The following is a 24,096-nucleotide window of genomic DNA, read 5'->3' as shown; positions in this document are numbered from 1 at the left end:
ATTTTTGCATTCCTCTGTTTGGTTATGAGTGTATGACTTGTGCCATTATATACATGTACAAACTTTTGTGCAAAACATTGAAAATCGACCACAATATAGTTAGTTAACTATTTAAATTAGCTCTGGAAGCTCAATTTATGCGTAACTCCTATAAAAATAATAACTTCCATTACTCTGTTCACAGCAAGGGGGAAGATAGAAGATGAACAAGAGAAAGAAAACCACACATGGAATTCAGTTCAACCATGCTCATAAGACCAGCCACTACAAGTTCTACATGCCACATTCAACTGTCACTAAAACAGAGATCATAACTTAGACAAAGATATACATTGACAGATCAAAAATATTAAATTTTCCACCACAATGGCAGCGACATTCAATCAGCTAAGAGTGCATCTGGTAACTTCAACATAATCCGCCACCATGTCTGAGATTTCTATTAGTATCTTCCCTGCAGGGAGATAAAATAATAATAAATGTAACCTTTTCATGAATTGCTTGGCTTGCCAATCAAATTTTCAGAGAATAAAATATATCAAACTAAATGTTCTAAAAAAAGGAAAAGCATTAGCTATTCTAAAACCGTTCAACATAGTAACTAGTCCTATCCAGAAACAGGAACTTTAGTACTTTACTATATCCTCCTTTATTTTGTTCTATCATACCTCTCCAGTAAAATTGCCATGGCCAGGGGTTGGATTTCTTTGTTGGGATCCAGCCTGTTCTTTGGGAGGATAGTTACCCTGCTCAAAATTTTCAAATTCCTGCATGTAGCTTGGCTTGAAATCCTTCATGTTCATGTATGATGGGGTAAAAGTATCATTACGTAGAGCCGAATCACGAGGCACCGGGTCTCTTCTTTCTCCTTGTCCTGGTGGTCCAAAGTTTTGCTGTGGCACATAATTTCTACCATCTCCTTGTCCTGGTGATCCATAGCTCTGCTGCTGCGGGTATTGTGGCGATGCAGGGCCATATCTTTGCTGTGAAGCAGAACCATAGGTTTGTTGCTGTGGATGATTTTGTGGTGCTTGACCGAAATTCTGTTGGGGAGGATAACTCTCTGGTGATTGGCCATAGTTCTGTTGGGAAGGGTAGTTCAGCGGAGCTTGGCTGTAGTTCTGTTGGGGAGCATAGTTCTGTGATGGTTGACCATAATTCTGCTGGGGAGGATAGTTCTGTGGTGGTTGACCAGAATTCCGTTGGGGTGGATAGTTCTGTGACGCTTGACCATAGTTCTGTTGGGGTGGATAATTCTGTGACGCTTGACCATAGTTCTGTTGGGGTGGATAATTCTGTGAAGGGCCATAGTTCCTTCCATCCCCTTGCATAGGCCCCCTATTATTGTAGGAGGGATTTCCCTGACGGTTTGACATTTGATTATCTTGGCGAGGACGTCTTCCTGTGTTTCTTCCATATTGTATCGGTGGAGGCCTAGGGATAATTGTTCCATTGATGTACTTATCTCCTATTTATCATGAAATCACACAACAAAAGTTACAGAAATCTTGTTACACACAGAAAGGCATCAATATATCGAAATGATCATAAAATGATGCTACTAAGTCAAAATGGTAAAAATCAGCTTATTTTGCCATAAGTAAAACCATCACTAGGTTGGTTCAAGTAGTTTGAAATTTATTCCCTAGAGGTTTGTGGAACTTAAAAAATTCTAATTCATCAGAGAAAAACCAGAGCCCGAGTAAATTGTTGCTAAGAAGAAATGATACCTCCATATTCCTTGTTCACAGGATCAATATAGGAATCTGGGAGCACAAAGATGACTCCAGGAAGATCTGTTACAACAAAAAAAAATTGAGATATCATGTTACTATTTTGTTTCTAAGTATAATTGAAATTTGGAGTAAGAAGCAAATACTTTCAAATTTCTTGGATTCTTCTTCAGACATAACAGCTTGAAAGCCAGTGTAGGTAGTGGTACTGCAGGCGTAGATTTTCTGCTTTGCCTCCTCCACACTAAGCCAAAAAGCACAAATTTAAGAACCACAGAAACGCAACAATCTCGCAGAGAGAGAGAGAGAGAGAGAGAGAGAGAGAGAGAGAGAGAACCTGATGCCGAGACCCTTGGCACAAGTCTCCTCGTAGGTGCGAACCATTTCTTCGGGGGAGGGTTTGTTGTCTTTGGGGAAGTCCATGACGAAGAGCCAGTGGTGGTAGTCGCAGCCCTCGAACAGTATATCGTCGGGGCCAATCTCGTCGGGGATGTTGGACACCGATGATGATCGGTTCGACCAAAGCGATATGGACGACGACCTGAATGAACGGGACAGCCAAGGTGCTGGTGCTGGTGGAGCTGAGGGAAGGGCGCGGCGAACGGCGAGGGAAATTGGTGGCGCAGAGGAGGCGGCTGAGGAGGAGAAGGAGCGGTGGAGGGAGGAGATAGCCCTGAGGGTGCGACGGAGGCGAATCGAATTGGAGGCGGCCATGGCGGTGATTGAGTGGTAGGGTTTTAGGAAATGGAACGAGAGTGAAATGAGAGAGAAAAGTGCGAGTGAGGGTTTAACCAATTTGTGTGTGTACTCTGTTTAGCGGTAAATAAATACCTAGCTCCGCCTTGGACCTGATCTCTATCTTAATTAATGAGTAACAAAAATTTGCACTTTAAACAATTATCATATACTTATATATAAATATATATAATTTAATTTATTTTTAGTATATGTTTTATATTTTAATGAATAGTTAATTTGATCATTTTTATTTGTACGTAATGTAGTTATATGAATAAATATTTAAATTAGTTTTTTTTATCATTTTTATTTATTAGAAGTCTTTGAAAATTATTTGGTAAAACAAATTGATCTCTTTATTATTTTTTATCAAATTTTTAATACATGTTAAATAAATAAAACTAAATAAAATGTTGACTAGTTTTCTTTTTGAATGACAGAGAAACTAATATATTTCATATAAATAATTTAAGGAATTTGAACAAGGCTTAGTATGAGTAAATAATTTAATTAAATTCTTTTTAAAAAAATAGTTTAAATAATAAATAATTATATTAAAAATAGTTTATAAATAAGTTATTTTGTATTTGGGTTTTTAGTTCTAAAAATACTTATTTTATAGAAATGAGATAAAAAATAGTAGTATTATGAGAACAATTCTTTTTTTACTTTTTTATAAATTTTTAAATAATTTCTTACAAAACTACAATTTAATTTTATAAATTATACCAGACATTAATATTATTATTTTTTATAAATAAAAAAATTCAAAAAAATTATTTTGAAACTTGCCAAATGAACCTAAAAGTTGGTTAAAAAAATGAAGTGTTGGATATAAAATTTGTTGAGAAGTAGTATTTTAAGTTTAAACTTAGAAATATAATTTAAAGTTTAAATGAGTATCTCCTACATGTACGTATACAATACAATAAAGATACGTACTTTTGGAGTAATGGTGCTTCTTAGTTCTTACTTCTTACACGACTCTCATGGCTAGAACTAGAAGCCTAGAACTCTAGAAGCAGAATCAGAAGGAATAATTTTGTAAACCCTGCTTACTTTTCCTTCACAGTGATTTTGGCAATAAACGTTATAAAAGTACACGTATTTTGATCCTGATGGCCTTTCCAGACAAATATCAAATAAGGTGCAATGGGACCCACTAAAAATTTGTTAACAACTAACCCGCGAGAGAGAAAGCAGGTTAAGACCCTCCCATGTGCATGGTTTGGAAACATTTCCCAATGCATGATGGTTGAGGGAAGGTTTGATTTGATTACAATAAACAAATGAATTGAAAGCTCAGTATGATGTGCACAGTAGCAATTAGGCACTGTCCACATGCACCCCCTACTCATAATAATTAATTAAATAATAATTAAGCTGCTAATGCCGAGGGATTATTAGATGCTTCTCCACTTTCCATTTTGAATTTTCCTGGATCCTTCTTCCTTCACTCGCCACTCGCTCACTGCTATATTCAATCCATGTTGTTGATGTGAGTAGTTAGAGTTTGTAATAATGGCGGAGGTGCTTCGACGAGGTCGCTCTCTGGCTGAGACGCCAACATATTCAGTTGCTTCCGTTATTACTGTTATGGTCTTCGTCTGCTTCGTCGTTGAGCGCTCCATCTACCGCTTTGGAAAGGTACTACAACTTTAGTTGCAGATTACGTGTTTGATATAAGTGATTCAGTTACAGTAATAAATGTTACTTCATATTGCATGATGTGCTGCGAAATAGATTATAGGCGGTTTCAGATCTTAGGGTTGGTGAAGTGTATAAATGGAAGGGTGATTAACACAAGTAATTTGTTGAATCTTGTGAACGTATGAAGCTTCTTTTTCTTGGCTGTGCAGTGGTTGAAGAAGACAAGAAGGAAGGCTCTCTTTGCATCACTGGAAAAGATTAAGGAAGGTAAAACAAGCACTTTAATAATAATCAATGATATGATACTACTGATTTTTTACGTGGTACTTGACTTGGATTGTTCCTTTCTGCTAGAGTTGATGCTACTTGGTCTTATCTCTTTGTTGTTGGCACAAAGTGCAAGATGGATCTCTGAAATATGTGTGAATTCATCACTGTTCAATAGCGAGTTTTATATTTGTTCTGAAAAAGACCTTGACGCGAACCAGAATGTCATGCCCGATGGTTCATCCTTCTCCCCTGATGAAACTGATATTCCAAAGGGACTAATTAGTGGTTCATTCAATCAATGCCCTGCCGTAAGAAGCTTTCAGTTATGAGTTAGAAATTACATTTATTAGTAAAAGATACTAATAAATGAATGAATGCAGGGGCACGAGCCATTTGTTTCATATGAGGGTCTTGAGCAGCTGCACCGGTTCTTGTTTGTTCTTGGGATCACTCATGTTCTATACAGTTGTCTGGCAGTCGGTTTGGCAATGAGCAAGGTTGGTCGGCGATAGACTTTTCCAGCTTATTATGGGATCACTTGCTTGTTTCAAGCACATGTTGTTGTCTTCTTTGCTTTGGCTCATGTTTGGTTGTCTGGTCCATATGTTTCTGGTTATGTGGGGCTGACATTGTTGCCTTTCGTGTACTATTGTTTGTTTTCCATTTGTTCCATGCTTCTTTAGATTTATAGTTGGCGCAGATGGGAAAATCAGACCACAGCTGCCGCGGACGGAAATCTGCAAGGTGCATAGCATACTATATAGCATAGAATGGTTTCACAAACCAAGACAGGAATTTTAATTTGTCAATGTAGTAACAAATGAAAATTTCTGTTGTAATAATCTAACTGTCAGACACTACCAAATCACATTTACATGTTAATTGTTGTACAGGAAAGAGAAACAAGGTGATGAGGCGGCAGATAACCTTTGTTTTTCATCATGCTTCACATCCATGGAGCAGGAATCCAATACTCATCTGGATGGTGATATATCATCAACACTTTATAGCTTCATATCCTTAATTTTTATTTGCAAGCTTACTTTTTCATCCTCGTGGCTGATAATTTGTGGTGTCAAATTGCAGCTTTGTTTCCTGCGCCAGTTTAGGAGTTCTATAAAAAAATCAGACTACCTTGCACTCCGTCTGGGGTTCATCACTGTAAGTTTTCTATTTATTGAGATAATCATTCATAATAGGAGATTCTTTCATCCATTGTTGTTCCTTGATCTGTCAATTCTGTTTTTTCAAATATGTTATTCAAAGTGGATTAAGCTGCTCTCTTGCAATCATTATAATTTTTAACATCATTAACATACTCTCCACCTTCCTCACTAGCTGATTCCATGTGATCCTAACCTGTTTTATAAATTTGCAGGAGCACAGATTGCCACTGTCATATAATTTTCATCAATATATGGTTCGAAGCATGGAAGATGAATTTCATGGCATTCTAGGCATAAGGTCTGAAATGGATTTTCTCCATTTAGATAATTAAAGTGTTGCTCGTAAACCAATGCAATAATTTTCAATAATTTTTTCCCTTAACTTCAGCTGGCCACTTTGGATTTATGCTATAATCTGCATCTTTGTGAACATCCATGGTAAGTTTTCCTTCTTCAGCGTTGGAGGTGTGTACATTGTTACTGTCTCTTATGAATTTCCTCACAAATTTAATTTCCTGAATTTGCAGGTCTGAATATATACTTCTGGCTGTCATTTATCCCTGCAATGGTATGTATACTATCTTCATAAAAATGAAACTGTCCTTTGAAAAAGTTATTCTTTGTTCTTTCAATGTCTAATTTCTGTACTTGTAAAAGCTTGTGATGTTGATAGGCACAAAACTTCAACATGTAGTATCCACTTTAGCACTTGAAATTATGGAACAACAGGGTCCACTTGCTAGGACACAAGTAAAGCCACGTGATGATCTCTTCTGGTTTAAAAAGCCAGAAATACTCCTATGGCTGATTCAATTTGTGATATTTCAGGTAACTACTTCTACCACCAGAATTTGTAGTCCTGTCATTCTGCTTGGTTGTTTTCAGTTCTTATCTTAATTTTCTCTATTATTCATGCAGAATGCCTTTGAAATGGCAACATTTATTTGGTCATTGGTAAGATTCTTAGTTCTTGAAGAATATGCGTGCTGCTATGCCAGCAAGTGTATATATGTGTTCTATTATATGAGTCTGTCTACTCAAAACTTTTGCTAAGTTGAAAATTGTTCCCCCTGTATGTTTAGTGGGGACTAGAGCAAAAATCATGCTTTATGAAGAACCATTACATGATCATCATTCGTTTGGCATCGGGGTGAGCTTCATCACTCTTCCAAAAGTGCTATTTAGTTCTCCACTCTCAAGATTCTACAATACTCAATCTTCGGGGTCTCACAGTTTTCTTATTTCAAAATTTGCAGTGTTCTTGTTCAGTTCTGGTGTAGCTACATGACAGTGCCCCTGAATGTGATAGTTTCACAGGTCGGCTTAACATTAGCAGTGATTTCTAAACATTTCAACATCATCCATTCTGTCTCCCATCCCTCTCTCTTCTCTCCTGTAACTGAAATAATGTTTCTTCTATCCATATTTCCTAACATGTTCAAAATTGATGGATCACTATAGATGGGATCGCGGTGTAAGAAGGCACTAGTAACAGAGAGTGTTAGAGATTCATTGCACAGTTGGTGTAAAAGAGTAAAACAGAAATCGAAACATGATCACTCGCATCATACTGCAAGATCAGTCTGTTCCCTTGAATCAACAATTGATGAGAGGGATGAGATAACAGTAGTATCTGGTACTCTAACTAGAAGCTCTTCCTTAGACTTAGAGTCTTTGAATCAGATAACAGTAACTTCAGTAGACCAACTCAAATTTGAAGCTTCCAACAGCTCCAGAGACCAAGATTCAATGAAGGTGGCCGAGTATTTGTCCAAATCTGTACATATTGACTCGACACAACCGCCGGATAATGGCGAGGACCATGTTGGTGGCAGTGAAGACGTAGCAAAAGCTGAGACTCTTTCTGATTTGTTTCAGAAAACATGACAAACTTATGGTTAATGTTCTTAGTTTCATTGCATAACCAGTTGAAACAAGGGAATATAGATGTACAAAGTCAGGCATAAAGGCTCTGAAAGATGGATATAGTACACTAGCTAGTCCAGTGTGAAGAGGCTTGTACAACAGATGCAACTAAATATCTTATCTAAGTTGTAAGCCTATCAAGTTATATATATAGGGTTAGTCTCAACGTAGCGTTGAAATTTTTGGACATAAAACATAGTTTAAATATTTAATAGAAGATCTTAAAAACAGAAATAAGTAAACATGTTGAACCCAATAAACTCTTATGTGAATCTAAACCAAGTTGTTTAGTAGCATATTTTTATCACAAACTTGGCATCCCTAATTCTCGTGGTTTGTGAATCTAATTCTTTCCACTCGAATCATCACCTAATAGCCAATTTGGAATCGTTGACAAATGACATGCACTATAGCATTAAGAGTTTGCTACTTTGCTATAATATACATGTATATCGAATAAGGATTCTTATAAACGACAAGTTCACTTGTTTGTTACTACGGAAGAAGGGTAAGTTACTTACTCATTGTCCTGAAAACACAAAACAATCATCATGCCCCCCGAAAAGGCATAATAAAATCTAAACACAAAAGACATGAGTAGAAAAACATGATATAAAATGGCAAGAAAACTATTAATATAATAATAAATAATAATTGTGGTTACAACATTTAACCAACGAGTTCTTCCTCCTTGTGGGTCTCAATGACAATATCTGACTGAGGGTAAGCAACGCAGGTGAGAACGAATCCACCGTCTATTTGTTCATCATCAAGGAAGCTTTGATCAGTCTGATCCACAGTGCCACTCACAACTTTGCCAGCACAAGAAGAGCAGGAACCAGCCCTGCACGAGTAGGGAAGCTCAAAGCCGAGCTCCTCGGCCTGGTCGAGAATGTAGACGTCATCGGGGCATTCAAATTCTTGTGGTCCCTCTGGGGTGATGAGCTTCACCTTGTATGCAGCCATGGCAGTTATACGGCCACCACGTCCACCTTTCACACCAAAAACAGCCTGGCCCACGTTGGGGAATGCCTTTAGGCTGGTGGTCACCGGTTGCCTCCGGATGAAGGAGGTGCTAACCATGGTGCCGGAGAGAGCTGGGGTGGTGGCCATGGTATTTTTGGTGAAAGTTGAAGACGGTAGGGAATAGAAACAGAGAAGGTGGCTTTTGTTGTTGACAACAGAGGTGAACTTGTGGAAATAGTGTCGATAAAACATGCAGGAACGTGCATGCAATCCTATCTGCCACGTGGCAGCATTTTATTTCTCAATCTATCTATCCCAGTTATCACCAGAGATTATTGGTTGGCTATTCTAGTTGGCACTATCCTATTCCTGCATTGCGTGGCTCTATTTTGGTAATTCGCTATGACCATACGATACCGAGGGTCTTTCTACTAAAATCGTTTTCAATGCACTCAGGATCGAGTAATGCCACAAATACAGTTTGCCTTTTAAAATAATACCTCCAAGCATGCAGGCTAACACACACAATGACACAAGTAATTGTGGGAAAAATTGTTCAATTTCATTTGATCCCTTGACACAAGTACAACCGCTGAATGTTTATCCTTATATTGCTGCATGTTAAGGTACCTAAGTATTCAAAAATAGGAGCAGAGAATGACAAAAACAGAGCTCGGTCAAGAAGGCCAGGCATGCAGAAGCACATTCGCATATATTCCTTTTCGTTAAAACCGTGTCTCGAGTTACATCCACAAATAAATATTTAAAGCCCATAAAAAATGGAATGAGATGAAGAAGTGCATGTCAGCATTTAAAAATTTAAACAAGCAATGTGGCAGAAGCAGATAGGAAGGATAATCATATCTTTGGTACAAAATTCAGGAGCACAAAATTCATTTCCAATGACTTAACCCCCTCTACATACATTGTTTCCATAGCTAAACCGCGTGGGGAATTTAGACATCAGTATACCAATTGGGCACCTATTTATAAAGGGATGGAAAAGTAACCACAAGAGTCTCATATTTTGCTAGCTATCTAAATTATAAAAACAAATCTCTACATTCTAAAATCAAGGCTTCCAATTACTGACATGGGGAAAAAATTTTCGGGCCTTCCCTAATATAGAAAAAGAATACATCCTCATTCACAAAATCCCTGTGATTGTGATACTACCTGTAAACGTTGTTTGGTCCATACATACAACCAGAGGTTTCGGCTGCGAATTTATTGTCTCCTGCAAATATGTGGAAACTGCTCTGGTCTGAACTTTCAGAAAATCCTTAGTCACACTTGATGTTTCTATAGATCCTCCTCACAAACAAATTTGAACCAAGATAACCCACAGCTCCTGCCCAATTGAATGAAAATAATTATTTATTGTGAACTGAGGTATCCATTTTTAGAAGATAAAAGCACTTCCATCTTATTTCTTTCAGAAAATAGAAACATTCAGCACATTGTCAAGGTATCACATTTAAACTGTGCAGCCAATAGTCATGGATTCTAAATGGACACTAAAATTAAATTCAAGAACTTACCACAGAGAATTCCCAGTCCAAGACAAAACATCAAAGTGTATCCAAAATAGAAGCTCGTTTGGAAGAACCCTGACATCTTTGTCTTCACATAGTAGTAGTATACTGAGTACAAATACACATAAACAGCTGTTGAGGCAGCTGAAAAGAAAGAAGTCCATTGCCAGTGGTAGTTCTCGGCATTTAACAGAAAGTATGTCCCCACAATTGTCACACATACGGTCACAATGAGGAGAATCAGAAAAACTAGTAGCATGAAGCCATAGACATAGTACACCTGTTTTTCACAAAATGTAAGAAACAAAAAAGATTGTAAGATAAGACTGCATGAGTTGATTCAGCTTTCACAGGAATTAAAAGTTAACAGAAGTGTTTTCCTCAAGAAAAGTGTTGGTTCTATTCTGACAGAATAGGAAAACACTATCAAACTAATAAGGGAAACCCAGTGCAACTGTGGCTGATTCTACTTCTTTAATCTGTGACCTTGAGGTCATATAGAGACAATTTAATCATCGTTCGCAGATCATTCTATGAAACTAATACCACAGAAGGAAAAAAAGGGGGGGGGGGGGGGGAGGGTTAATTTACTCCCCTAACATGCAATTGCATAGTAGCTCACCTTGTAATTCCAGAAGGAAGTAAATACAAAATACATCTCAATGAATATGCTGCCAAAGGGAAGCAGTCCTCCCATGATAGAAACTACAGACGGTGTAAGGTACCACTTTTTCTCAGGAATTGGGCGAGGAATGGTCTTTACACGACAGGGATTATTTGGAGCACCGCTCCAGTTTCTTCCAACAACTGTGCCAAGAAGTGCCAGAGGGAAAGAGATGAAAGCCCAAATAACAAAGACAACCACGATTGTTCCAAAGGGGATTGCTGCTAGAGATCCATAGAAAATAGCAATTGTGTTTAAGATAAATCCGATTCCAAAGCACATAAACGGGAACAGCGATGCAGTAAGGATCATGGATTTAATCCAATTTTTACCTGAAATGGTAAATTTAATTGTAATCATTGAGAGAGAGAGAGAGAGAGAGAGAGAGAGAGAGAGAGAGAGAGAGAGAGAGAGAGAGAGAGAGAGTAATCTAAACAAATACAAGATAAAGCAACATCCAATGCAAATGTTTACCCCCATTGCGTGAGTACATCCCTCCGCTCACATAACCAGAGATGAATGATGTGAGAGCATAACACACAATAAAGGTTGTGACAATTGCTCCTCGCCTGCAAATTAGATAAATTTAAACATAATAAAGGGGAGAGAAAAAGATCAGGGGGAAAAAAAGGAACCAATAGAAAAACTAGAATAAATTACTTAATCATAGCTGAGATCGAGACTTGTAAGAGAAATTGCCATGTGAATATTGCATTAATTGTATAGTTTATACAATGACACTAACAGTAATGTATTAATATCCATAACAACATTCCAGTCAGGTTTAACATTATGTGCTTACCCGACATACAACATTCCAACAATAGCCAACAAGATGACAAGAAGAACCAGTAATGCTAACTGAGCACCTGTACCAACAACAGCTGACAGAATCACCAAATTGCGAGGAGGCCGAAAAACATCACCATGCACAAGTTTCCAGCCAGATTCTTCACTAACATCTCTTTCCTGGTATTTGAGTGTCACCAAAGATTGAATTAGAACCATAATGGCTTTATCTCGTAAGAAAGGACATATATTCCGTAAATTACTACAAAATAACTTAAAGAAAGCCTTACCAGAGTTTCCAAATCATCATCTTCCCGGGCATATTTTGCATAGTCATTTCTCAAAGTTCGCATTAATATCATTGAGACCAATCCAGTAAGAAAGATGACCATCATAAAAGAGTTAAAAATGGAGAACCAGTGGATCTACAAAAATGTCCAAGAGGATAATTCTCTCAGTTATGTGTCCAGGATAGGATCCACGTGAGTTTGCACGTAGCAAGTAACCAACAATATACACCACTTTCAATTTAAATTCTAAAAGAAAGAAATAAAAAAAAATTAAAAAAAATAAAAAACGAAACTGGCACCATTTATTAACCTGATGCTCAAAGAATGGATAGTCCAAGTAGACATCAAATCGGCGTGCAAAAGTGACATTCGTAGGAATCCATGTGACAGCATATGTCATGTCCAAAGGTCTTCCTACTTCCAAAGGTTTTGGGTTGTCCTGAGTGAGATTCACATGAATGATCTGCAAGAGAATGTAAATAATGGACCTAAGCATGGCATTTTATGTACCCCAATATATATATGAGATAGAGAAGATCTTTAAATCACTTCTGACCTGATCATTGTTGAATTTAACAATGATGTTCTTGTGTGTGTACAGGACATGCTTGCCATTATCACTGTTCTTATCAGGATGTAGCTCACCAACATATCCTTAAACATGAACAAAATACCTTTGATAATGATCACAAATGAAACGCAAAGTCATCAAATAAATATAAAGAAGCAGAAGCAGCTGTAGGCATACCCCATAATGGTAGGTCATCTGAACTCGTGTTTTTCCCATTGAAGATCAACCATTATAGAAACCAAGGAAAGAAACAGCGTCAAATGTAAGTTATACACCAAACAATCAAGATAAAATAAATTAAAAAATCGGTGTTTTCTGATTGTTTCAGTCATGCAACTGTTTTCTATTATTGCTATGCCACTATTATTATTCAATGTCAAGCAAAAGCCAAAGACCCACAAAATAAAATGCTTTCAAAATTTCTTGACTGTCATAAAGTATAGGCATTGTATCAATACTGCACAACATACCCATGAAGAATTCAAACCAGTAACTGTTCTCTATTGCATCCTTAAACTGTTTAACTTTCCCCTCATCGAGATCCAGACGACAAAAGGTGGTTTTCTCCAAATTTCCTGGGGAAAAACAAAATAACGTCAGTTTTGTCCACTGATAGGTCTTCCATGAAACATCTAGGACAAGAGAAGACAGCATACTTCGGAACTTTATCTCAATTTGGCTATCAATAAGTTCATTGCCACCAAGGACCTCACCAAGACCACCCCATTTATGGGCAGGTTGACCAGGTGGTCGGCAAAATGGGAGGCTGTAATAGTTGTATGTTTCTTGTGGATTATTATAAGGACCAACTTTGTTCACCCAAAGGGTAACTGGGTCATCTTGGTTATACTGCAATTAAATGAAAATACACAATTTAAATCAGAAACCATGGGTGACAAAAAGATATAAATGAAAGATATGCATTAGATCTTTAGCACTGGCTCAGGCAGACTGATTCTTTGATAAAGATGTCAGAAAATCATTTACAACTGCCTAAGGACATTCAAAAGTAAATTGAGGAAATTAAATAAGAACATCCATGTAACAAATACCACTTATGTGTAACATTGATTGAATTATGATATTAGTCCAATACAAGCACAAGCCCTTTCCATTTAATGTTTAGTCCAAAATCAGCAAGTTTCAATGAAAAGGTAGACTCTCACGCCAACCCTTCAAATATCAGAGAAGAGCAGAAACTCTTATTTATTTTCATTTTATTATTTTTCCCCCTCAAACTGCAGTTTAGGGAGTAGATAAAAAATCTTACTGTTCACAAAACTAAAATGATTCGCCAATAGGCAGCCTAAACAGAGGAGTGACTACTAATAAATTGGTAGGTTGAAATTATCTCTGAGAGCTAAAAATAAGTATTACGTTCTATAGCGAGTGCCAAGTTATACATCCTGGTATCTACATCCATCCATGGATTCCTATTTCAAAGTCGTAAGAATGACAATTGTCGCATAAAAAGAACAAAACAATTGGCATACTTAAAGTAAACAAACCAGATAATCACACTATAGAGTATAGACATTTCACATTAATGAAAGCGAGAGTAAATCATAAGTGAATGCCAACCCCCTAGTTTGGAATAGCTGCATCATAACTTACAACTGAATCACACTGTTTCATATGTAGTTTACTCAAGGTTCTCCATTTTAGCTTATCCGAAGAAGTCCAATCTAAATATCATAATCCTTTCAAACAAAACTAGCCTAAGCTAATATCATGATACATCAGGATGAAATTGAAACAGAAGTTCATAGCCACATAAGCATCTACATTGCACATAGTCCTGAACGATTAAAAGCGCATAACGAAGACGAGGGAGCAAAGCGCATGAGATCTAAGGCCACAAAAATTCCAACAATCTAAAGCATAAACTAAGAGGAAACTAAGAGAACCCTATGCAAAATGGAGAGTTATAGATCCACAGCAAGGAAACAGATCTTATTACGAAATTTGAGCCAAAATAAATAAAAGATCGGACAGTAGAGTCAGGAAATGAGGGAGAGGTTACCTTGTGATCTGACTCGGAAGCGAAGACGGCAGAGAGGAAGAGAAAGAGGAGGAAGAGGAGCGAGAATTTGAAGGACATGGCGGTCGCCGGCGACGGCAGGATCTCGAACCTTAAAGAGCAGAGAGAGAGAGAGAGAGAGAAGCAGACCACAACACCGTCCAATATTTCAGACTATAACTCTCTCTCGAAGCTTAATCGAACTAAACAGTGAAATGCATGTTTCCTTTACTTGTATTCCAATTTTTTATTTTTAATTCTTATTTTTACAAAAAAAAAATATATATTTTATATATATATATATATATATATATATATATATATAACAAAATAAAAGCTTGCATCTCAAGTCTGTCCATTGAAATTTTTTTTCCCACGTCATCAGCAAACCAAAAATTAATTTTTCACATATCATAATTTTATTTAAGAATTTATTATTAGTCAATAAATTATATACACAAAAAAAATAAATTTTAAATATTTATTTAAACAAATTAATAAATTAATTATTAGATTAATTCAACTTAATTATTAAATTATTATTTATACCAATGTTGTCAATAACAAAAATAAATATAATATTTTTTAACTAAAATGTAAATGATTTCTTCGTTTTCGAATATGGCGATATAGAATGTTATATATTTGAATTGGAGAACCAAATTACTTTATTTAGCATATTGAAGTGATGTATTTGGTGGTTAATAACTTAATATATCAAAATTATATGTGCATGGAAAGTAGACACACAAAAATGTGCATGGAAGTTGGACATTTTCAGTTAAGGGAACTCTTTAATATATATTTTTTTAATGTACAAATAATACAAAGATCTAAAGAAAAAGTTGTAAATTTGGCGTATGTTCCTGAACCGTAAGACTTATTTTATTTGTGCATTTGCTTAAATTTTAATAAAGATTTTTTTTATGAAATTTATACTTTGTCAAATTTAAATTATGCCAAACTATAAACTATGATGAATTACAAAAGATGTGTTATATAATTACATAAATGCCTTGAAATAAAATTTAAATCAATACACTGTTTCTTTCTTTATTTTTTATTTGTAAATCATCGTAGTCATTAACCCATTTTTTACATTAACATCATTTTTATGTCTATCTTGTTATCTCTTTCTCTCTTTGACCCTCTTATTCTTTTACGTTTAGATGGCTTTTATTTTGTTTGCAGTTATTATTAGATATGGATATAGAAGTATTCACAGAGGCCATAATTTGTAGGTGGTCAATATTGAGGATAAAACTATTTTGAATTTTTTCTCAACTTTTGATTTCCTCATCGCAAATACATATTTTAAAAAGAGAGACGAACATCTTATAACATACAAGAGTGACATGACAAACTCTCAAATCAACTTTTTCTTGTCGAGGAGAGTTGATTGAAATTTTTGCATTAATTGTAAAATTATTCCGGGAGAAAGTTTAGCAACACAACATAAGATGTTTGTCATAGATTTTTGAATTGAGCAAAAGTTGACAAAAAGACATACGAAGAACTCAAGGACGAGGTCGTGACGGATGAAAGGTGAGGAACAAAGAAGCTTCCTAAGACGGGTAGAAAAGAGGCAAAGTGGGATGGGAACGTAAGCGCGGAAGAGATGTGGAGAGATATGGCAGAAGTTATTAGAAGAACAGCAAAAAAAGTTTTGGTGAATCTAGAGGGATAGGACCAAGAGACAAGGAGTCCTGGTAGTGGAATGCGAGTGTACAAGAAAAGATAAAGACTAAAAAGGTGTGTTTTAAAGAGTGATTTTTATATCGCAATGCAGATAATTGGAAAAAATATAAGACGAGTAAGAAAGACACAAAAGTGGCTGTAAGCAAAGTAAGAACAAGAGCATATGAGAGTCTCTACTAGTCATTAGGCACGAAAGAAGGAGAAAAAGGTATATATAGAATTGCCAAGAGCCGTGAAAGAAGAACGAGAGACTTGGATCAGGTTAACTGCAAAAAGGATAAAGACAGAGAGGTGTTGGCTCAAGAGGAGAAGATCAATGAAAGGTAAATGAGTTACTTCTACGAGTTATTTAATGAAGCACAGAAGACTCTTCCGAACCTTGGTCAGTTATGCATGAGAGAAGAACTTCAAAACTTCGACTACTATCGAAGGATTCAAGACTTCAAAGTAAAAAAGGCTCTAAAGCAGATGAAAAATGGCAAGGCAGTAGGACCCAATAATATCCCGATTGAAGTTTGGAAAGACCTTAGAGAGAAAGGCGTCAAAGAAGATGACAGATGAGTGGAGAAAGAGCTCATTGGTACCTATCTACAAGAATAAAAGGGATATACAAAATTGCGAAAACTATAGAGGGGTCAAGCTCATGAGTCATACCATGAAGTATCGTAGTAACAGAAAATCAATTTGGTTTTATACCAGGAAGATCCATCACTGAAGCGATATACATGTTAAGAAGGATGATAGAGAGGTATCGTAGTAATAAAAAAGATCTACATATGGTGTTTATTGATTTGGAAAAAAAGATCTACAAGGGAGGTTTTATGGAAGGTTTTAGAAAAAAAAAAAGAGTAAGGATCGCATATATTCGTGCAATTAAAGACATGTATGATGAGGCTACAACTAGTGTGAAGACTCAAGCTGGTGTGAGTATGTGACAGAGAAATTTTTTATTGGTATAGAATTACACCAGGGATCATTTTTAAGTCCATACATTTTCACATTAGTCTTGAAAGTACTCATAGAGCATATCCAAGAGTATAAACCATGGTGCATGCTTTTTGCCGATGATATCGACTTTGTGGGAGAGTCAATGGAATACCTAAATAAGAAGTTGGAGTTATGGGAAAAAAACTCTAGAAGTGTATGGTCTGCGCATAAGTCGTAGCAAGACAGAATATATAGAATGTAAGTTTGGCCTGCGAAAGGAAAACTCTAATATAAAGGTGAAGATTGGAGATAACATCCTACGAAAAGTTAAGAATTTTAAGTATCTTGGGTGCATCATACATGATAATAGAGAGATTGAACATGATATAAATCATAGAATCCAAGCAGGTTGGGCAAAATGGCGGAGTGTGTCTAATTTTATATGTGATAAAAAAATGCCTTTAAAACTTAAAGGTAAATTTTATCGCACTGCTATCAAACCGGCTATGCTTTATGGTACAGAGTGTTGGACGGTCAAAGAGGCGCACAAACATAAATTAAGTGTGGCAAAGATGAAGATGTTGAGATGAATTAGTGGTCATACGCGATTAGATAGAATAAGAAATGAAGATATAAGAGAGAGAGTTAGAGTAGCATCTATTGTGAAAAAGATGGTAAAATCGCGTTTCAGGTGGTTCGGACATGTGAGAAGAAGACCGACAGAACACCCAGTGAGAAAGGTGGATGAGATGAAAGATGGATAAGGGGTGAAAGATAGAGGAAGACCTAAGTAGACCATTATCGAGGTGGTCAAACGAGATCTATATGTAAATGATCTCTCTATAAATATGATATATAATAGAATTCAATAACGTCGTTTAATTCATGTAGTCGACCCCACCTAATGGGATAAGACTTTATTGTTATTATATTAAGATATTTCAGTTGTCCAAATTAGTTCTTCTTGTAAATTCAGTAACAATTTAAAATGGTTGATCTATTCAGACTTGATAGATAGTAATATCACACCCTTCTAAAAGAAATTGTACATGAGATTTTTATGTCATACGATTTTGTCTCAAAAAAAGAATTTCTTTAGTTTGACAAATAAATCATTGAACCAATTTTTTCTATTTCCTTATTCGTTAGCATTTTAATTTTCAGCAAATTTAAAAATAAAATAGTGATGGTTGTAGAAAGTATGATGATAGCAGTAACTCTAATAGAAAAATAGTGGTAATAATTTAGAGACAAAATTAATTTTTGAATTAAATTATTATGCCTTCTACATTATAATCGAATATGTTACAAATTTTGTATATTTTTATGTTTCTTTTTTTTTGTTTTGTATATTAATATATGTATCATTATGTCAAAACAACACTAACCAAACACTCTTTTAATCTCTTTTTTCAATTGGTGTAATTGATTACAAACTCGCCATTTAGTACTTAGAAAAAAAATTATATTATTAACATGACATGCTGTAATATAATGCAATTTAAAGTCATTAATTTCCCTTTCTTTAGGCAAAGTAGTAACACATTTTTTATGAGCTTATTATTATTAGCTTTAGCTAAGAAGGATTTGAAGCTGTGGCAAACTGGCAAATGGCGATGGAGAGCCACGGATAAAGTACCAACATTTAATCATTTCTCAATTAGAAAGTTAATCCTTAATTATTAATATTAATATTAGAAATAGCAGCCCAGCACGACATACACATTAGTAGTCCCCGTCCAAGAAAAAAAAAAAAAGAACTAACAAAAGCGAATCCCACCAAAAAGAAAGGTACCAAAACCCAAACAAAAAGCTTGTACTGCTTGAACTTGAATGCTAATTTAGTTTAGTTTTCTATTTTGTTTCGACCTTAGGGCCTGAAAAAAAAAACGATGAGAATGCCTCTTTTAGGCTTTTAGCTCCTGTTACGGTGGGTAACCGGAGATTAATAGAGTAGATGGCGTAAGTTGGCCCAATCGTCCGCGGATGGTGAGCTCCGAGATGGTTAGCACGCTGGAGCCTCCTTCCGACTTATACACGTTGGTGAATGGGGGGTGGTACCTGCAAAGACACTCCGATGCCTAAGTCAGCAAGGGTGTTAGCAGGTCTAGAGAGTATTGGGCTTAGAGATACCTGAGGGGTGTCAGTGTATTTATAGTGGTGAGCCAATAACCACCGTTGGAGTAGTGCCGTATCTTTAGGGTGTTAACCGTCCCATTATCTTGGGGAGGTTAAGATATGGCTTTATGAAGCGGTTAGAGAGATTTTAGGGGCGGTTACTCATTTGAATGAGTGTTTATCTGCCAGCTAATCCCATGTCCGACTTCTTTAGAGTAAGTCGTGGTTGATACCGACTTCTTATGTGAAGGTCGGTACTTAGCTAGGCTTAATCCTTCGGACTAGGCCTTTTATTTGGACCTGGGCATTTGTCGTTGGGCCAGGGTATGAACAGTGCCCCTACTTGAGCCCAAAGTCTCTTTAGAGCTTGGGTTCAAGTATTTAACTCGGGTTCGTAGCCGACTTTCTTGGAGGAAACACAGGTTTTTAAACCGACGTGATTTTCGCGACCTTTTGTTTCTGACAGTTACGTCTATTCAAGCGTCGTGTCCGTTAGGGATGCACTTAGGGATTGATGGCTTTGGTAACGGTGCACTCTCATTAATGATTGCTCCGCTTTTACCATTATGCCCCTTAGCATGTTTATAAATACTTTCCCTCTCTTTCGTTTTTCCGTTTCCGCAATCTTTCAAACTTATTCTTTCCTTGTTCGTGCTGCATTCTTGTGCTTGGAGACTTCTGCTTCTTTCAACCTTCACTTTTCGGATAAAGGTTAGCTTTGCTTCTTTTACGTCATGCCTTGTGTTTGCATGCTTTTGTTTTGTAGGTAGATAGGTTGGTCTGTAGATTTTGGCTTCGTATCCCCTCTCTTTAGGGACCGTGTTTTTGATTTTTCTTTTCTTTTTTCTTTTTGTAGGTTTCTGTCACCTTTCATAAAAAAAAGAAAATAGCTTCTGTAGATGTTCTTTCTCAGTGGGTTGATGTCACGGTCCTTGGGGAGGAACCCTTGGTCGACGCTGAGTTTATTACTCATCTTCGTACCCACCACAGGCTTTGTACTTCGGAGGAGGACGAGCCAAAATATGAGTTGATAACCCCGGGTCCGGAAGACCGGGTTTGTTTTGGGAGGGCCAATGAGGCGGCCCCTCATTTTTTCTTTATGTATGAATGTATGATCACCCGTTTGGGTGTTTTTCTTCCTTTTTTCGGATTTTGAAATATCTGTTTTGCACCACTGTCGAGTTGCCCCTACTCAACTTCACCCCAATTCTTGGGGTTTTTTGAAGATTTATCAGTTTGTTAGTCACGCTTTGGACTTTCCGACCCCTTTGAGAATTTTCTTCTTTCTTTTTCATATGACTAAGCCCTTTAGTGGGCTAAACAACAAACAGCAATGGGTATTCTTCCGAGCCATACAAGGTCGGAGGATTTTCACCCTTTTTGACGAATCCTTCCATGACTTCAAAAATTATTTTTTCAAAGTGCAAGCTGTAGAGGGCCACCACCCCTTTTTTCTGGATGAGCATTCTTCCCCTCGCTTTCCCCTTTATTGGCTGGAGGCCTCCCCTTGTGAAAAGTATGGTCTAGATGACCTGGACGAGGTGGAGGCGGCCGTTGTGGGGTTTTTCCGAGAAGCGTGGGGGAGGGCCCCATACTTGGATACTAGGAAATTCCTCCAGGGGACGCCAACCTTTGTTCGGTCGCAACTAGGTAGTAAATGCATTTCCGACTTGTTTCTGTCGACTTGAGTTTTTGCCGACTTGTAAATTTTGGTAATTATTTCTTTTGCAGATATGGCAAGGAAGAATGCTCAGGAATCTTACCAGAGAGTTCAGGAGGCTAAGGCAAAGTCTCGGGCCAGGGCCGGTGGTGCCAGGGCAATCGTCTCCCCTCCTCCTCCTCCTCCTCCTCCTCCTCAGAACGTGGGGACTCCCTCTCAGCCCATTGTGATTTCTTCTTCCAGCTTGTCCCGACCACTTCCTTCTGCCCGACTTCTTTCTGAGCCAGAGAAGAAGAAGCGTAAGACTTTAGAGTCTGGCTCTTCTTTTGATGGTGGGGTTAAGGCGGATGCTCTTGCATTCGTCCGAAAGAACATCTATCCTCATATAAGTATGGATGATGTTTCTGTTCGAAACCACCTCACCATCCTGGCTGAGGAGAGTTTTCGGGCAGCGAGTGTTTGTGGCAAGCTTTTGGATATCTTCGAGAAGACTCCCCTCAGCTCTTTGGGGGTAACCTCGAAGGTTGAAGAGTTGGAGGGGAGGCTTCTTGCTTACCAGGATCACGAGAGGGAGTTGAGGGAGGAGGTAGCTAAGTTGAGGGAGGAGAGAGATAGCCTTCGGGAGAAGGAGAGCAAGCTGCGGGCCCAATGTACTATGGAGGCGAACTTGAGGAAGACAGCACATGATAGTTACTAGAGTTTATTTCAGGATCTTGTGTCTGTGAGGAAGGATTTGCTGAATTCTCGGAATGCGTACGCCGAGTTGGAGGACTCTATTGCTGATGGTGCCGAAGAGTCTTGGAGAATTTTCCTGGAGCAAGTCAGAGTTATCGCTCCCGACTTGGATCTTTCTCCTTTACATCCTGATAAAGTCGTCATTGATGGTGCTATCGTGGATCCTCCTGTCCCCGTGGTTGTTTTCGAGTCAGAATTGAAGACTCGGGGGCAGAGGATTATTGAGTCCCCTCCTCGTCCTAAAGATGTTCCGAGCTCTTCAGTTATTCCTCCGACTTCCTCTTCAGCCTCTCTTCCTGGTCCCGGTGGCGCTCCTCCTGAGTCTGGTGGTGTTGATCCGTCTACTCCTCTGCCTCTTCCTGGTCCCGGTGGCGCTCCTCCTGAGTCTGGTGGTGGTGATCCGTCTACTCCTCTGCAGAAATGACTTTTTTATGGCTATATGGGGGCTCGGCCTGTGAGTCCCCCCTTTTTTTTAAACTCACTTATATGTTTGTTTGGTGACGCTTGAACAATTTCTTTTGGCCTTTTAAGGCCGTAAACAAAATATTTCGGCAAGTGCCCTTTTGAATAAGGGTTTAGATTAACAAAATAAATACCCTTTTTTGGATAAGGGTTTAAGTTACCTTATGCGTGTATGCTTTTCTAATTTAAAACCCTCTTGATCTTTCTCTGAAAACCTTTCCTATTGGCTTGTCTTGTTTTTCCGAGCCTTTTTGTTTAAGGGCTTTTAGGCAGCCTTTAAACTTTCCTCAGGTTTTCCAGTCTCTTTTTGTTATCCTTTATACTCGACTTTGCTTTAGTGAGTTTTTATGACTTAGGTTACTTTTGTGATGCGTTTTTTCTACTCGGAGTACTTCCGAGTTTATTTACTCGGGTTCCCATTTCGACTTATGAGTCGGATTGTTCCCGAGTTTCTACGATCAACTCATACAACCTCTTTACGCCGACTTGTACCTCGTCGTTTTATCCTGACGACCATCTAGGTCGGTTCATGGGATTTTCACGTTTTGTCGAGGTTAAGTCGGCGCGTTTCGTAGAAAGACTTAGAAAAATAAGGAAGGATATTATAAGAGATATTGTAAATGAAAAAGATCTTTATTAATTGGGGAGGTACCTTCTTGCTACTAAGGGTCTTGATAGCCTATTTTCCCTTAGCCTCTACTATGATGCCTCGTTAAAAACCCTTCTCCAGAAAAAACCCTTTTGGGAAAAAATCATGAAGTTGGGAAAAGAGTACATCAGGGAGTAGAGTTCGCTTTTAACTGTAGTACCTTTTCATATTACAAGCATGCCACGACCTTGGTAGCTCAGTGCCGTTCAGGTCGGTTACTTTATAATAACCTTTTCCTAACACTTCCTTGATTTTGTATGGTCCCTTCCAATTTGCGGCGAGCTTTTCTTCTCCTGATTTGTTGACTCCAATGTCGTTTCTGATTAGGACCAAGTCATCTGGGGCAAATGTTCTTCGAATGACTTTCTTGTTGTACCTGGTAGTCATCCTTTGTTTCAATGCCGCTTCTCTTATCTGGGCACCTTCTCGGACTTCGGGGAGTAAGTCGAGCTCCTCTTTGTGCCCCCGTATATTTCCGACCTCGTCGTGGAGAATTACCCTTGGGCTTTGCTCATTGATTTCTATTGGAATCATGGCTTCTACACCATAGACTAGTCGGAAAGGTGTTTCTCCTGTGGCGGATTGGGGGGTTGTCCTATAAGCCCATAGCACCTGAGGGAGCTCTTCAGCCCAAGCTCCATTTGCTTCTTGCAATCTCTTCTTTAGCCCTGCCAGTATGACTTTGTTGGCTGCCTCGGCTTGCCCGTTGGCTTGTGGGTGCTCTACCGAGGTGAACTGATGTTTGATTTTCATACTGGCTACTAAGCTTCTGAAGGTGGTGTCGGTGAATTGGGTTCCATTGTCTGTAGTAATGGAATAAGGTATCCCATATCTTGTGATGATATTTTTGTAGAGGAACCTGCGACTTCTTTGAGCGGTGATAGTGGCTAATGGTTCTGCTTCTATCCACTTTGTGAAGTAATCTATTCCCACGATCAAGTATTTGACTTGTCCTGGCGCTTGGGGAAAAGGACCTAACAAATCCATTCCCCATTTTGCAAAAGGCCATGGAGAAGTGATACTGATGAGCTCTTCTGGTGGAGCTACGTGGAAATTTGCATGCATCTGACATTGTTGGCATTTTTTCACAAATTCTGTGGCATCTCTCTGCAAGGTCGGCCAATAGAATCCTGCTCGGATTACTTTCCTGGCGAGTGACCTTGCTCTGAGATGGTTTCCGCAGATCCCACTATGTACTTCCTCCAATACCTCGGCGGTTCTTGAGGTCGGTACGCACTTTAACAATGGTGTTGATATCCCTCTTCTGTAGAGGACATTTCTCACCAAGGTGTAATGTTGTGCTTCCCTTCGGATCTTTTTAGCTTCTTTCTCCTCCTTAGGGAGGATGTCGAATTTCAGGTATTCGACTAAGGGATTCATCCATCCGAGGTTTAAACCGACTACCTCAAGTACTTCTTGCTTATCTTCTGTTTTTGCTACCGAGGGCTCTTGGAGGGTTTCTTGAATCAGGCTTCTGTTGTTTCCTCCTGGTTTGGTACTTGCTAACTTGGATAGGGCATCCGCTCTGC

The 24,096-nt window shown here is 38.0% G+C and overlaps 4 protein-coding genes across 4 annotated transcripts; 1 reads left to right on the top strand and 3 right to left on the bottom strand.

Annotated features, from left to right (window-relative positions):
• Positions 1-134: 134 nt before the first annotated feature.
• LOC112795730 (uncharacterized) lies at positions 135-2,614 on the bottom strand. The gene is made up of 5 exons (XM_025837868.3): positions 2,071-2,614; positions 1,880-1,977; positions 1,731-1,796; positions 669-1,468; positions 135-454 (listed from the first exon to the last, which is right to left on the bottom strand). The coding sequence occupies exons 1-5, from the start codon at positions 2,445-2,447 to the stop codon at positions 443-445; spliced, it is 1,353 nt and encodes a 450-aa protein (XP_025693653.1). The 5' UTR covers positions 2,448-2,614; the 3' UTR covers positions 135-442.
• Positions 2,615-3,859: 1,245 nt separating this feature from the next.
• On the top strand, positions 3,860-8,665 carry LOC112795728 (MLO-like protein 4). Its single transcript, XM_025837866.3, has 15 exons — positions 3,860-4,118; positions 4,331-4,388; positions 4,476-4,699; positions 4,772-4,888; positions 5,075-5,135; positions 5,285-5,376; positions 5,478-5,552; positions 5,770-5,855; positions 5,946-5,995; positions 6,085-6,125; positions 6,215-6,385; positions 6,476-6,511; positions 6,640-6,707; positions 6,814-6,874; positions 7,019-8,665. The coding sequence occupies exons 1-15, from the start codon at positions 3,993-3,995 to the stop codon at positions 7,442-7,444; spliced, it is 1,692 nt and encodes a 563-aa protein (XP_025693651.1). The 5' UTR covers positions 3,860-3,992; the 3' UTR covers positions 7,445-8,665.
• Positions 7,972-9,645, bottom strand: LOC112795729 (ferredoxin). Its single transcript, XM_025837867.3, has one exon. It carries the CDS (start codon positions 8,699-8,701, stop codon positions 8,153-8,155), a length of 549 nt encoding a protein of 182 aa, XP_025693652.2. The 5' UTR covers positions 8,702-9,645; the 3' UTR covers positions 7,972-8,152.
• Positions 7,972-14,610, bottom strand: LOC112795727 (transmembrane 9 superfamily member 1). Its single transcript, XM_025837865.3, has 12 exons — positions 14,322-14,610; positions 12,955-13,147; positions 12,769-12,873; positions 12,476-12,493; positions 12,284-12,381; positions 12,038-12,190; positions 11,728-11,862; positions 11,451-11,617; positions 11,123-11,217; positions 10,607-10,980; positions 9,991-10,264; positions 7,972-9,800 (listed from the first exon to the last, which is right to left on the bottom strand). The coding sequence occupies exons 1-12, from the start codon at positions 14,397-14,399 to the stop codon at positions 9,733-9,735; spliced, it is 1,758 nt and encodes a 585-aa protein (XP_025693650.1). The 5' UTR covers positions 14,400-14,610; the 3' UTR covers positions 7,972-9,732.
• Positions 14,611-24,096: the final 9,486 nt, after the last annotated feature.

The sequence above is a fragment of the Arachis hypogaea genome, chromosome 4 (genome assembly GCF_003086295.3).
Source record: "Arachis hypogaea cultivar Tifrunner chromosome 4, arahy.Tifrunner.gnm2.J5K5, whole genome shotgun sequence".
In the NCBI taxonomy this organism is placed as follows: domain Eukaryota; kingdom Viridiplantae; phylum Streptophyta; class Magnoliopsida; order Fabales; family Fabaceae; genus Arachis; species Arachis hypogaea.
Note: the sequence above shows the minus strand (reverse complement) of the source record. Positions and strands in the feature narration are given on the sequence as shown.

Excerpts from the sequence above, each read along its gene's own strand:
- LOC112795730 (XM_025837868.3), bottom strand. The coding sequence starts at position 2,447 with ATGGCCGCCTCCAATTCGATTCGCCTCCGTCGCACCCTCAGGGCTATC. Across the intron at positions 1,978-2,070 it reads GCCAAGGGTCTCGGCATCAG|TGTGGAGGAGGCAAAGCAGA; the intron begins GTTCTCTCTCTC and ends TTTTTGGCTTAG. Across the intron at positions 1,797-1,879 it reads AGAATCCAAGAAATTTGAAA|ATCTTCCTGGAGTCATCTTT; the intron begins GTATTTGCTTCT and ends TTGTTGTAACAG.
- LOC112795728 (XM_025837866.3), top strand. The coding sequence starts at position 3,993 with ATGGCGGAGGTGCTTCGACGAGGTCGCTCTCTGGCTGAGACGCCAACA. Across the intron at positions 4,389-4,475 it reads ACTGGAAAAGATTAAGGAAG|AGTTGATGCTACTTGGTCTT; the intron begins GTAAAACAAGCA and ends CCTTTCTGCTAG. Across the intron at positions 5,996-6,084 it reads CATCTTTGTGAACATCCATG|GTCTGAATATATACTTCTGG; the intron begins GTAAGTTTTCCT and ends CTGAATTTGCAG.
- LOC112795729 (XM_025837867.3), bottom strand. The coding sequence starts at position 8,701 with ATGTTTTATCGACACTATTTCCACAAGTTCACCTCTGTTGTCAACAAC.
- LOC112795727 (XM_025837865.3), bottom strand. The coding sequence starts at position 14,399 with ATGTCCTTCAAATTCTCGCTCCTCTTCCTCCTCTTTCTCTTCCTCTCT. Across the intron at positions 13,148-14,321 it reads CTTCCGAGTCAGATCACAAG|TATAACCAAGATGACCCAGT; the intron begins GTAACCTCTCCC and ends ATTTAATTGCAG. Across the intron at positions 11,218-11,450 it reads GTTGGAATGTTGTATGTCGG|GCGAGGAGCAATTGTCACAA; the intron begins GTAAGCACATAA and ends TCTAATTTGCAG.